Below are 15183 nucleotides of genomic sequence, written 5' to 3'. Positions count from 1 at the left end.
CGTTACAGCGCCGTACACAAGCTACCCACAGCCCGAGTACAGCTAAATTGGGGCAGTGGAGCTAAACAGATGGAGGTGGGCAGTATGTTTGGACTACCTGCAGAAGTTTTGTTGGGGAATGATTTGGGGTGCCTAACTTCGCAGCTGATTCACGCCGATCCCGCTGGAACCTGCAATGTGACTACCAGGGCGCAAGCCCGCCGAGCGGAACCGACACACTCCGAGGAACCACAGGTAGGAACCGAAAAACCCGTATCAGGCCCCACCCCTATCCCCTTCTGGGGCACTCCCCAAGACTTTGGCCAAGCCCAGCAGGCAGATCCCACCTTAGCAGGTTACAGGAAGGCAGTAGGTATCCCTAAGGAAGGCAATGTCAACGAGAGCTTCCACTGGGACAAGGCGCTGTTATATAGGGTCACAGGGGGAGTGAGAAGGGGACAGCCCAAGTGGTAAAGAGACAGTTGATAGTGCCTCGGAAATACAGGGCAGAGCTTCTAAGGCTTAGCCATGATATCCCACTAGCAGGACATCTGGGTATAAAGAAGACTAGGGACCGCCTTACCCAGACATTCTTCTGGCCAGGGATATCAAAGGATTTGCAGACTTACGGCAGGACATGTGACACATGTCAAAGAATAGGGAAAAGGGGGGATCACCCAAAGGCCAAGTTACGATCCCTGCCTATCATAGAAGAACCATTCTACAGAGTGGCAGTAGACCTGATAGGGCCTCTCAGCAAACCTAGCTCCTCCGGTAAGCGCTACATCCTCACGGTGGTGGACTACGCCACCAGGTATCTGGAGGCTGTAGCGCTCTCCAAGATTGAGGCAGAAACAGTAGCGGAGGCTCTAGTCAAAATCTTTTCTAGAGTAGGGTTTCCCCGGGAAATACTTTCAGACCAGGGAACCCAGTTTACGGCAACTGTAACTCAACAGTTGTGGCAGACCTGCGGGGTAAAACCATTATTTAGCTCCCCCTACCACCCCCAGACTAACGGTCTCTGTGAACAGTTCAACGGCACACTTAAGCAAATGCTCACAGCATTCACAGAGTCCTACGGTCAATGGGAGAAAATTCTACCTCATCTCCTGTTTGCCTACCGGGAAGTGCCTCAGGCGTCCACCGGGTTCTCCCCCTTCGAACTCCTATACGTGAGAAAAGTCCGGGGACCCCTGGACCTCATACGGGAGCACTGGGAGGGCAACACAGGAGAGGAAGGGATCCCAGTTCTGCCATACGTGCTGGAGTTCCGGGACCGCTTGCAGGCCCTAACCGAGTCAGTGCGGGAGAACCTGCAGGCGGCCCAGAAACATCAGAAACAATGGTATGACCGGGGAGCACGAGATAGAAACCTGGAAGTAGGGCAAAAGGTACTAACCCTCAGACCTTCCAAAAAGAACAAGCTCCAGGCAGCTTGGCAGGGGCTATTTAAAGTGGTAGAATGAATTAGCGACACCACCTATATTGTAGCCAAATGATCAGATGAAAGGATCAGACAGGTCTTCATGTGAACATGTTGAAACCGTACTTTGAGCACGCTGAGGACGTGGCCACTATATGTGCCCCGTCCACGGATGATAGTGAAGGACTCCCCCTACCCGACCTGCTGGCAGCGAATCAGGGTACCTTGGAACAGGTCGGGTTGGGGGAGAAACTTGACCCCACTCAGTAGGCAGACGCTAAACAGCTGTTGCCGGAATACGGTGGGCTGTTCTCCGTTCTACCCGGGTACATCTCCGCCGCGGTGCACCGGACGCAGGGGGAAACCCCCTTGAGACAGCAGCCGTACCGTGTCCCGGCTGCAGTCCAAACTAGCATATGGAAGGAAATCCAGGAAATGCTATAATTAGGGGTTATTGAGGCTTCCCAAAGTCCCTGAGCGTCTCCAGTGGTTTTAGTACGGAAGCGAGACGGTATGACTCGCTTCTGTATTGATTATCGGAAACTGAACGACCGGACTATCACAGATGCATACCCCATGCCACGGATCGCATGGCCAACAGGCACTTCCTAACTACCCTGGACCTGTGCAAAGGATATTGGCTAATTCCGCTAGACCCGGCCGCCATCCCTAAGTCAGCATTCGTCACTCCATTCGGCTATACCAATTTCAGGTTATGCCGTTTGGGATCAAAGGATGGCGTTTCAAAGGATGGCGGACCGACTTCTGGAGGGAATGCAGGACTTTGCATGTGCCTATCTAGACAATATTGCCATCTATAGCGGCACATGGGAGGCACACCTAGTGCACTTGGCCTCTGTATTTGGGAAGTTACTAGAAGCCGGTCTCACCCTGAAACCCGAGAAATGCCATGTGGGTATGGCAGAGGTCCAATATTTAGGACATAGGGTAGGGTCCGGTAAGCAGCGACCCGAGCCAGCCAAGATAGAGGCCATAGCCAATTGGCCCCAGCCCCCCACCAAGACGCAGGTATTGGCCTTCCTAGGCACAGCAGGGTATTATAGGAAGTTTGTTCCTGAGTATAGTACCCTAGCGAAACCCCTCACCGACTTGACCAAAAAGCACGTTACCCAAGCAGGTAACGTGGTCCCCGGAGTGTGCAACAGCGTTCCAGAGACTTAAAACAGCTTTGAGTGAAGCTCCAGTATTGGCGGCCCCAGACCCTAACAAGACATTTCTAGCCCATACAGATGACTCTATGTTTGGGCTGGGAGCCGTGCTGAGCCAAGTGGGGGAAGATGGCATGGAGCACCCGGTGGCATATCTCAGCCGTAAGTTACTACCCTGAGAGGTCAGCTATGCCACCGTGGAAAAATAATGCCTGGCGCTAGTATGGGCCTTAAAGAAACTCCAACCGTACCTTTATGGCCGTGCTTTTATGGCCGTGCCCTTCTGACTGACCACAATCCCCTCATTTGGCTCAACCGAGTATCTGGAGACAATCCCCGATTACTGCGCTGGAGTTTAGCGTTACAGCCCTACAATTTTACAATACAGTACCGCCCGGGCAAGCAGAACGGCAATGCAGATGGACTTTCCCGCCAGACTGACTTGGATGTTTAAAAATATTCCCCGGACATCCCCTAGCCAACCCGACAGGGTCTAGGCGGGTATGCCGACCCATGGAACTAGTATTGTGAAGCAAATTGACTTTTATTTAAATATATTCTTCTTTGTATTTGGGCATTATGGACTCATATTATGCTGTTTCTCGCCCTTTAAATACGTTGGAGCAGTAATACAACTTTTAAACTAGCACTTCGAATAAAGTCGAAGTGCCGAAGCCGTCGAAGTACCGAAGTAGTCGAAGTGGCCGCCATTAGACAACCAAACACGTGGCGGCGGTAATTTTAATGCAGTCGAACACGGTCAGTGGTGACCTGTACCTTGCCCTACCCTTCGACACCGCAGCTGGAGACTAAGTCCCGTTCAAACATTCGAACACCCGTTCGAACATTCGAACACCCGTTCGAACATTCGAACACCCGTTTGAATGGGACTTTGTCATCTTTTCATGTGAAATAGACTGCCACTCGACTAACGACCACTGCAGAAGTTTAACCTCGTTTTACTTCGACACTTCGGCAGAAGTCGAAGTGCATTCGACTATTCAAACGCCGCCTTCGGATGGGACTTTGCCGATTTTCAAGGCAGAAACAGACTGACCACACAGCCTGAATCTGTGGAACTGTCTTGTGTTCTGTATGTGTAAGACTGTAATAAAAGCCAGGCTGGGTGTGCCAGCACTCTCAGTTCTCTTACACCCTTCATGAAGTCTAGGCTCATGTTTGGGGGATACTTTATTTGCTGGGGAGAATCGTCTTGGAAACTGCATTCATCTATTTCATTCCCCTACTCCCTGCTGCAGCTATAATCACTTCTGCTCAGCTATTGGGAAAAGGATAGAAGACCGCAGCACCCTAACCACTGCAGGTCTTAACAGTATGTTCATCCCCTTATTAACAGATGAGTACCTTACAATTTGGACATACACGGATGCCACTTCTAGGTTTGTAGCAATTTTTGGCAATAAGTGTTTATGGGGAGGTTGGCCAGAGGAAATTAGGAACACCTCTGCCTTATTACTACCACTGCTGCCTTATTTGAGCTCTACACAATCATGGCAGCTGCAGTAACCTGGGGCACATCATGGTCAGGTCAAACTGCCAGATGTTTCTTCACTAACCTGGCTACATGCTACATTATCAACAAAGGACACTGGGTGTCTCTGACCATAATGTGCTTCATGAGAAAACTGAAATGATTAGCGGCTACAACTTTTTCTTGAAATGTGTCCATATCCCAGGAATTCATAATGTTGCAGTTGATCCCTTATCTTGCTCTCGATTACAGGAATTCTGCAGAGTGTTACCAACGGCATTCCAGGTAGCTACCCTGGCACCATGATGGCAAGACATGACTATGGACTAGGCAATCTCTTATCTCATGGCTGGCACGTCTCACGGCTGGGGCTTTCTGACAATACTAAAAAATCATATGACAGGGCCTTCCACATTTAGAACCAGTTCTTGCTAGAATTTAATATTCCAAACCAGTTTTCTATGGAGACAATGGTAACTTTGACTTCTTTTTGCCAACTTCATTTAAAATTGTCTTTTAACACTATTACATTATATTTAACCGGTATACAACACCATATCCTCACTTCATGGCCTAACAAACACAGTTTTTTTTTTATCTTATCAAATTAAAACAATATTGAAAGGCAATAAAAATTCAAGTACCACTCAGCTAGTCAAGCTTTTCCAGTCAATTTCCGATATCATAGATACTGCACCTTTTCGAACCACACAATAATCACATCATAAAAAACACCATTTATCTAGCTTTCTATGGGTTTCTCAGGCCAAGATAATTTACTGCCATAAATGCCACTTCCCCAGACTACATCAAGAGATCTCACCTAATAGAGACACAGGACCATTATGTTTTATCTCTCGGCCATACCAAAACTAGCCAAAGGGGGCAGTTGGTAAAAAATACCCTAATACCCTACTGACAATCAATGGTGCCCTGTCAAAATTCAGGATAACTACCTAACCTCCGTTCAAGGTTCCCCTGATCAGCCTCTGCTAGCTTAAATCGGCAATACTCTAACAACAAGTACATTTATGCTTTACGTCAGGATATTACTGGTAAGATTAGGTATTAATGCAGCTAATTACTCTGGTCACTTCTTCTGCATCGGTGCCTCCACCACTGCCTTCCGCAAAAACATACCGGTACATATTATTAGGATCTTTGGATGGTGGAAGTCTTCCGCTTACTCCAGATACATACCTCAACCTGTTCTGGAGATGCACCAAGCCTTCCGTAATATGAAAATGTAATATATTGTAATATGCTTATCTTATTTTGTAGACTGAATAAATTCTGTATGGCATTCTCTTTTTTGAAGGTAGATTCTTCTGAAGAAGTCAGATCAACAAAATGCATTGAGCCTTATTCAAAGAACCCAGAGATTTGGTATAAGCAGTTTTTTTAATAACTTCTGCATTATTTTGTAATTTGCACTTTTAATACTGTACTATGGACTACTTGCTGTAAAGGAATAGTGGGTGATAGCTGCTATTTAAGCGGCATATTAAGCACCTTATACTTTCCCTTATTTAAATCTATTTGCACTTTATTTCTCTGTACAATTAGTTTTTGTGCAATGTTATACGTTGGCTGCTATCCATAAGGGTTGTTTTTGCCTGTTTGGGCTTATGATTGCGATTGTTGCACATTCACACTTTGTGCTGTTGCTTAATATTTATGTAGATGTTTAAATTTTATTTTTCAATAAATTGTCCAATATTCTTACAATTATTTTTTATTATCTCCATTTATTTATGAGAATACGCCAAAGAAGCTGGCAATTGAAGATTATGCTAGCGTTAGTGTACTTATAATCTTAATTTTAGTAATGACAGGAGGCGAGTATTTTGCATTAACTCTCTTTACTAACTCACATAGCAGTAAAGAAAAAAGGTGAAAACATTAACCAATCAAAAGAAAGTAGGAGGTATAGTATTCACAGTAATGAGGCTCCTCCCCCTCTTTAGAGAGCGACATCAAATACAATAAAAAGTTTTTTAAAAGAACGGATAAAGTCTTGCAACATGCACCAACGGGTGACTTTCCAAATACGAAGTCCTAGGGTGATCCAAACATGCACCAACAGATGACTTTTCCAATTGCGAAGTCCTGGTTTCTGAAGGAAGGTCCAAACATGTCCATCCTGAGTGTAAGTTGTAGTGTCTTGAAGTTATGCTGAAAGAGAGTGTGGAAAAGGTTAGGAACCGGTCTGGCAACTGTTTGCAGTAATGTAATAAACCCAGCACAAACTCTAACGAAATGTACCTAGTCTGAGTATGACAAATAACAGTAACGAAGCTGTAGTTAAATAAGGTACACGTCTGATATATACCAGGTAGAAATATGAAGGAATATGTAGAGTATAGGTATACTTACATGAGATTTCATCCCTCGAGGGTGCGGAGGGTGGGAAAATACTCGCCTCCTGTCATTACTAAAATTAAGATTATAAGTACACTAACGCTAGCATAATCTTCAATTTTACCACATGACAGGAGGCTTCATATTTTGCATTTTTAACGCTGATGAAGGAGAGACGTGGCTGCCCCCGAGTTTGGGCGGAAATAGAAGGTCCGAAAGGTCGCTTCGCGTGACCAATCCGCGGCTCGTAGGATGTCTGCCAGTGATGCTCCCGCGGAGAAAGCCGACGAGGCCGCCGCTCCGCGGACGGAGTGGGCACCGAAGGTGTCTTCCACACCTGCTAGAGACAGGATCCAGCGAACCCATCTGGCAAGGGTGGTAGTAGAGACGGGAACGTGAGGTCTAACATAAGACACCAATAGTTGTCCCGAAGATGAAACCCGAAGGAGTGAAGTGACCTGAACATAACGACGCAGAGCAGAGACCACGCAAAGCAGCGGTTACGTAGGAAAAAAGGGGTAGAAGACCGACGATGAATCCGATTTCGTACGACGAGACACTTGGAAGGTAACTCCCTCGGGGGAGACCGAGAAGGCGTCGATGTCGAAAGCCCGCACGTCCGAAACTCTGCGGAACGATACCAGACAAAGTAGGAGTGTTAGTTTGGCCGACAGTTGTCGAAGTGAGAGTCTGTCGTTATCTGGCCAGTCTCGCAGAAACTGTAGGACGACTTCCACGTCCCATAACCGAGTGTACTTGGGTCTGGGGGGCCTTTGAAGTCTGATGCCCCTGAGGAGGCGGCATACCAGAGGGTGTTTCCCGACGGGTGTACCCAGGACCGGAACGTGAGCCGCTGAGATCGCGGAGCGCACGACGTTGAGGGATCGGTAAGACCTGCCCGCGGAGTATAGGTGGGAGAGAAAATTCAAGATGGCCGTTACAGGTGCCGTAAAGGGATCAAAGTTCCGTTCACTGCACCAAGTTGACCAGGAATTCCATGCTGCAAGATAGCATCGTCTGGTTCCTGGTGCCCACGAATCCCATAAGAGGTCTCTAGCTGTCTGCGATAAGTCCTCGGTCTGCCAAGCGCCCCTGAAAGAGTCCAGGCTACTAGAGTGAGGCGGTCTTCCAGAATGAGAGGATGGGGGTTCCCTCTCGGGTCTGTGAGGAGTGTCCGGTAGGACGGTATGAGGAGAGGATCCCTGTAGGATGAAGCTAGAAGGTCCGGGAACCATGGTTGGCCTGGCCATAGGGGAGTGATGAGGAGCAGAGACCCGCGTTGTGTCTTTAAGTATTGTATCGTCCTTGCCACCATGGCAAATGGGGGAAAGGCGTAAGCGCCCCTGGGTGGCCATGGTTGGAGAAAGGCGTCTACTGCTTTGCTCTCCGGATCTGGTAGCCAGCTGAAGTGCTCGTCCGTCTGCCTGTTGTTCCGAGATGCGAAGAGGTCCAGGTGGAGGGGGCCTCTCCTGACCGAGAGGCGATGGAAGATTGTAGGGTCCAGTCTCCAGTCGCTGCTGTCCCGCCAATGACGAGAGAACCAGTCCGCTGTCAGGTTCGTTTCGCCCGGGAGATATTCTGCCATGAGGGAGATTTTTCGGGGAAGGCAAAACTCGAATATTTCTTTCGTAATCTCTGAGAGGAGTCTGGACCGGGCCCCTCCCAGTCTGTTGATGTAACGGACCGCTGACACATTGTCCATCCGGAGGAGGATGCAGCAGTTGGTCCGGTTTCTCGCTAGGCTGCGAATTGCAAATGACCCCGCTAGAAGTTCTAGGCAGTTGATGTGGAGTTTGAGTTCTTGGGAAGTCCAAGTGCCTCCCGTCGAACTGCCTTCGCAGGTGGCGCCCCATCCCCAGAGGCTGGCGTCTGATTCCAGGACCATGTCGGGTGTGTTCCCGAAGATGGCTCGGCCATTCCACGCTTCCATGCTGTCCAGCCACCATCCCAGTTCTTCCTTGACTTCCTCCGTCACCGGAACCGTTTGGTCGTACGAAGGGTTCTGGCGGAGGAAGGAAGCCTTCAAGCGCTGCATCGCTCTGTAGTGGAGTGGACCCGGGAATATCGCCTGGATAGATGCGGATAGCAGGCCCACGATCCGAGCCAGGTTGCGGAGTGGAATGGAGTGGCTGCGAATGGCTCTGTGTATTTCCTTCTTGATGGCTGTGATCTTTGAGGTTGGGAGCCGTAGTGTGCTGGTCTTGGAATCTATCTCGAAGCCCAGGAATTGTATCTTCTGGGCTGGGGATACTTCCGATTTTTGAAAGTTCACCACGAAACCTAGAGACGTGAGGAGTCGGGTGGTATATTGTGTGTGTTGCGTTAGACTGTACCTGTCTGAGGAAAACAGTAGCAGGTCGTCCAGGTAAATAATGCACCGAATTCCTTGAGTGCGTAGTCGAGACACTACTGGCTTCAGGAGTTTGGTGAAGCACCATGGTGCTGAGCTGAGGCCGAAGGGGAGGCATGTAAACTGCCAGGGGCGGCCTTGCCATCGGAATCTGAGGAACTGTCAGCAGGATGTATGGACGGGTACCGATAGGTAGGCGTCCTTGAGGTCCAGTCTTGTGAACCAGTCCCCTTCTTGGAGCAGATCCCTTAGGAGATGGATGCCTTCCATCTTGAAATGTCTGTATGTTACGAAAGCATTGAGCTTCCTTAGGTTTATAACCGGCCGTAAGTCTCCAGATTTCTTTTTCACTAGAAAAATGTTGCTGAAGAAGCCGTTTTGGTCGTGAGCGGGTTCTATCGCTCCTTTGGCCCTGAGTTCCCGTAGTTCGCCATAGATTAGAAGGCGATCTTCCTTGGAGCACTGAATGGGGTACGGAGGGGCGGTCTGGGACGGGGTTTCCACAAAATCTATGATGTAGCCTTGGACCGTCTGGAGGATCCATGCGTCCGTGGAGATGGCTGTCCAGTTCTGAAAAGACAGAGCGATACGACCTGCAGTATACGGGGTTAGTGGACATTGAGGCAAAATGATGCTTACCTGTGGGGAAGCGTGCTCTGCCACGGCTACGAGGTCCTCTGCCTCTGTCTGCTCCACGGGTGTAGGAGAAGGGCTGCCTGAAACCCACTTCCGGGTAGAAGGGTTGGGGTCTGTGTGAGCGGGGGCCAGAGGGCCAAAAACGGCTGGCTGCTCGGCCCCTGTAGCGGCCAGCCCGTCCAAAAACACCCCGACTGGGGTAGCCCCTGAATACTCGCTTCATTGAAGTTTGAGCCTTATTGAGCGAGGTGAAAATGTTTACGTGCTTATTAAGCTCTTTGAGGAAGACTTCCCCAAACAATTTGCCCTGTGCAAGCGGTCCCAACTCCTTGGTGCCCAATTCCACCAGCTTTCCGTCAATACGGAGCAGCGCTGCTTTTCGCCTCTCAGAGGAGAGGGCTACGTTGGTGTTACCAACAAAACAAAAGCACCTCTGTGCCCATTCTCTTATATCGTGTGCCCACTCTTTAACCATACTGGTATCAAATTCGTCAGCCCTTGTAAAAGCATCGTCCGCCAAAAACATGATGCGGGAAAGTGGGCCAATAGAGTCTAGGAGTTTGTCTTGAACTCCGTGAAAGCCCTTCTCCACCCCTCTCCTGGGGTCGCGGCCACCCCTAGACATGAATGTGTTCATGACCTGGTCGAATTCGGGGGTTTGGGCCACGTTGTCGGGAAGGGAAGGGCGAGGGCATTCCGAACGTAGTCGGTTGCGCACCGTTTTATCCAGGGGTTTGCGGAGCCAACGGTGCATAAATTTGGAGAGATGGTCGGGGGGGGTCCAGTCCCCCGAACGCGGGTGCCGTATGTTGCGGGGGTCGAATAGACGTTGCCCCGTGGGGTCCAGAATGGCTTCCCCTTCTTCTTGGACCGGTGTGGGGTCGTCCGGCAGTTGGATGTCGTCCAAGAAGGTGTCTTTTAGGAGACCCGTATGGGATCCCGTGTCCGAACCCCAGTCATTGTCTGGATTGGAATCTGCGGCCTGCCACTCATCTAACACAGCCATGGAGCGTGTTTGTTCTTCCCCCTCGTCCGAGGAGTAATGGGCGGGGGTGGGTGGTGCTGGCCTGTGGCGTTTGGCAGGTGTCTTGCCTTTGCCCGGGTTGTCATTCCTTTCCTTGCCCTTCCAGTGGCGCTTGCTGGGCCGAGAGTCGGCCTGGGCATGGGATTCTGAAGCCTCAGAGTCGTAGTCATGGGCTTGGGCTGTTGTGACTTTTTTAGTCTGATCGGCAGTTGCCGTCATAACCCTGGATAATGCTTTCTCCATAGAAGCGGAGATGGCTTCCGCAATCATGGTTTGGAAGTCTGCAGGGTTTTGAGGTGTATCCATGATAATAGTAGTTGGGCCGCTGTAATAGCTTGAAGCACAGAAAAGGTATGGCTAGGGGTCTGTCCCAGTTAGTGAGAAAAAAGGGGGGCACCTGCAGTACCCAGTTAACCCCAGCAGGGTAGGTATAGGTATATATATAAAACCGTGAAGTGTAAAAAGGCAAACCCCAGCAGGGTGAATATGACAATTCTGGCAGTAAAAAAGCACCAGTTTCCCCAGCAGGGAATATTGGGATTTTCTTCTGGGCCACACCCAGGTATAAATGCTCAAATATATATAGGTGGCACGAAATCCACCTGATAGCAGCGGTATTAAATATAGGGCTTCACCCTGTAAGTGTGCAAAAGCACCAGTAGGCAGTAAAATAGTATTTGATTATGGGGCCACACCCCAAGCACAGGTAAATTATTTTGACTGACCTGGGGACCCCTGCCTGGTTGTGTCGGTTACTGTGTGTACGGGCGCCGGAATGAGGAGACCGCAATGCTCCCAAGATGGCGGCCGTGGATCTCGCGAGACGCGAGATCCAAGATGGCCACCAGAGGAGCGGGAAAAAACGGTTTCCCGCCGTGCGGCTACAGAGAAAGCGGCTGAAGCCGTGTGGAGGAAAAAAGGGGGGTGGAGGGTGAGCGTTACCCTCAGGGAAGTTTGAGACAGTCGGTCCGACGGCGGAGAAGCCGGCGGACCGAGAGGTGAAGAAAAGGAGAGAGACCCTGTGAAGAAAACAGGGAGGGGGAAAAGACTCCCCCAAGAGCGAAAACCCCAAGGGGGCAGATGAAATAAAGGTAGAAAACAACAATAGTAGCAAATATAAAACTACATATATAAGTTAAAATACAGTATTATAGAAAAAATTACATATACAATAGTGAAAAGGGAAGAGCCAAAAACTCTGACCTGTCTGCTGATGGAGCAGTAAAGAAAGAGGGGGAGGAGCCTCATTACTGTGAATACTATACCTCCTACTTTCTTTTGATTGGTTAATGTTTTCACCTTTTTTCTTTACTGCTATGTGAGTTAGTAAAGAGAGTTAATGCAAAATATGAAGCCTCCTGTCATGTGGTAAAATTATAGTGTTCGTGGCACCCTGTTATCTGGTATTGATTTTATCTTTACAGTTTGCAGTTACATTCTTCATCTGAGGATGCTTATTGTGACCCTGTAAAGTGAACAGTAAGTTTAGATTATTATTGTTGTTATGTTTAATACTATAACAGATATCTTCTCCAAGAATATGATGTCATCTTCCATCAAGAGGGTTTTAGACGTCACAAAGTCATGATATCGGGATATCAACAGGTGAGACAGAATCAAGTTATACATTTATGATATAGTCTAATATTCTTATATTATTTATGTAGTTGTATACACTAGTATAAAAATACACAACAAATAGATTTTAGAAAATATGCAAGATGTGTTAGAAATCATTAAAATACATTTTAAAACTAGCTATTATGGGTTTCCAGTTATTAAACAAGAATTGATTTTCTTAAAACGGTTTATGGGGAAAAAATCAGAGCTTCTGAAATGTATCTGATTACCCAGGTGAATTGTTTGTTTTAGTCAAAAAGACTTAATTAGTCTGCTCTAATTAATGTGTTTTACTTTTCCTCTGCTGGGACAATCCTGCATGTCTCAAAGCAATTAGGATTCCTCTAATGCTCAGTCCTGAACAGTATAAAAATGGGTACAGCATCAGGGAATTTCAAATGCAACAGTTTTCACATGGAAAGAATGTTCGATTATCAGGTAAGTTTGAGTTTAATTGTGACTGGACTCATTTCAGACCAGCGCTATGTTTTAAGAACAATATGTAATTATACTCCACATTGAACACATGTAAATATTTGTTTTGTTTTGTAACAAAACACATGTAAACATTTTGTTTACTATACTATAACATAATGATTTTTAACACACACACATCATTATATATGATGTTATCTAAATAGTGAATTAATATTTTGATAATTTTTTTTATTTTACTTTATTGCAATAACTTAATTAACTCGGAAAAACAAGTTGTATTTTTGTATTAATGAATTCATTTTAGACAAAGCAGTTTCTCATAATCTTACTGTGTGGTAACAACTTTCAGCTCATATTTTGAAAAAAAAAACAACAACAAATAAATGTTGTGATCTGTGAAATGTCTTACAAATTCTATAGAAATTAGATTTTTTTTGAAATGTGTATATTTTTGACTAGACTTTAAAAAAAATGTAAGTTGTCAAAAATTCTCAAATACGTAATAAAATCTAGTCATTTCTAAAAGAATTAGCATTGCGGTATAATGGAAATATAATGAATTATCAGTAATTACATCTATGATGTTTTATTTTTCAATGTACGACACTGGAGTATTTGGCCATTAGAGTAAACTAAGAAGAATCACATCATTTGACCTATAATTAAAACAGCTGCAGCACAGCTTCTAATACATTATTTATAATACATTTTACTAAGTGTCTGAATATTAAACAAATGAGCAATTAATAACTTACTTTTTCTTATGAATGTGATCATGTATTGCAAATAAATGAAGTAGCCCATAATAAGAAGACAGACATTTCTCCATTAAGATTTGTTATGTACAGGTGGTAAATCTCTGAGGGCCATCTGACATAAATGGCATAAAATCTTGTTCAACAGCTAATGCACAATTGTATACAATATATAAATTTAACATATCACATTATTCATTCAGACATGGTAAAAAAAAAAAATCAACTGATTATATTAGCATTACTCTATATAAACATGACAGCCTGATTTCCTAATGCAGGGATAGAAATAGGCAACCTTTGGCATTCCAGATGTTGTGGACCCTGATGTTTTGCCAACATTATGTCATGGGATATGTAGTCCATATCTGTAGTGCCAAAGGTTGTATATCCCTGGTCTAATGGGTTGCAGACAATTGCAATATTAGCTCAAAATCGTGGTTTGACATGGTCTGTCTTCAAAGTGACACCAACATTTTTTTTTACATTTTTTTAGGAGAAGCATCATCAAATGATCTATCCATGTTAAATGTTTACACAATGTGTGAGGATAACCAGACTCAAGTTCCAGAGTTTCTGCTGTTGGGGTTCCAGGGTTTATACCACCTAAAAGGCCTTCTCTTCATGCTGTTCCTAATAATCTACACTGCAATACTGTGTGGAAATCTTCCCATCATTGTACTGGTGACAACTATTGACCATCTCAATGTTCCAATGTTTTACTTCCTCAAAAACTTATCTTTAGCAGATTTGTTACTCACCACAAGCGTGATGCCATTTACACTGAATATTATAATAACAGAAGAGATGATAGTGCCTATTGCTGGCTGTTTAACTCAGCTCTATCTTGTTGGTGTTTCTGGTTTTGTGCAGTGTTTTCTCCTTGCAGTGATGTCCTACGATAGATACCTAGCAATTTGTCAACCATTCCGTTACACTTTAATAATGACTCCTAATGTTTGTCTCTCACTGGTTTCTGGGTCCTGGTTGCTGATTTTTATTTTAATATCCAGTGAATTTGTGATAATTTTCCAGTTAAAATTCTGTGGTCTCAATTATATAGACCATTTCTTCTGCGACTTTGGTCCCATAGTGACACTGTCTATATCTGACACATCACTTTTAAGGACATTGGACTTCATCATCTCAGTCAATATGATATTTGTCCCATTTGTTTTTATTGTCATCACCTACATTTTCATTTCATTTACGTTTATTAACATTTCTTCTAAAGCTGGAAGGAGAAAGTTCATCTCCACTTGTGGTTCCCACCTTAGCACTGTGTGCACTTATTACGTGACTCTTATAGTAGTTTATATAGTTCCATCTGGGGAAAACTCTATCAATGTCAATAAGTTCAGAACTTTGTTGTACATTTTAGGGACACCATTAGCAAATCCTATAATATATAGTTTTAGAAATCAAGAAATTAGGGCAGCACTTGGAAAAGTATTTAAATATATTATCATAACCCATTGACAGTAATAATATAAATAACTGTAGGAGAACATTGAGGGACAATCTGTTTATTAAACTGTGAGATGCATAATAAACGTTTACACTATGTGTGTATATATTCAATATGTCTGTATTTAAAAAATATAAACTAAATTACAGTTAAAACTTTTTGTTAACTTGTTTTTGCCTGTGAAAATTACATATAGTCAGATAGATATTAAAAACTCATTTAAAATAGATACAAGTAAAATGGGGGACGGTTGTATCTAATTATCACCAGGTAAAAAGTAGTATAATCATGGGGTAAAATGAATATTGTTTTAGTTGTCATGGGAATAGCTCATTTTTTAGAATATTGCCACAAAAACAATCACACGCTGTGCAGCATCCAACTAGGAAGCACCTCTAGTTGACGCCTAAGTGACTGCAGCTAGAGGTGTTACTATGCATACATGTAAACAATGTCTTATCACTGAAA

The 15183-nt window shown here is 45.3% G+C and overlaps 1 protein-coding gene across 1 annotated transcript; it reads left to right on the top strand.

Moving 5' to 3' along the window:
* The first annotated feature begins 13787 nt into the window (after positions 1-13787).
* On the top strand, positions 13788-14726 carry LOC134602051 (olfactory receptor 1361-like). The gene has a single exon (XM_063446552.1). The coding sequence runs from the start codon at positions 13788-13790 to the stop codon at positions 14724-14726; it is 939 nt and encodes a 312-aa protein (XP_063302622.1).
* The last annotated feature ends 457 nt before the right edge of the window (positions 14727-15183 follow it).

Source organism: Pelobates fuscus, chromosome 3 (assembly GCF_036172605.1).
Source record: "Pelobates fuscus isolate aPelFus1 chromosome 3, aPelFus1.pri, whole genome shotgun sequence".
NCBI classification, from domain to species: domain Eukaryota; kingdom Metazoa; phylum Chordata; class Amphibia; order Anura; family Pelobatidae; genus Pelobates; species Pelobates fuscus.
The sequence above is the reverse complement of the archived record's forward strand: the minus strand, read 5'-3'. Positions and strand labels throughout refer to the sequence as shown.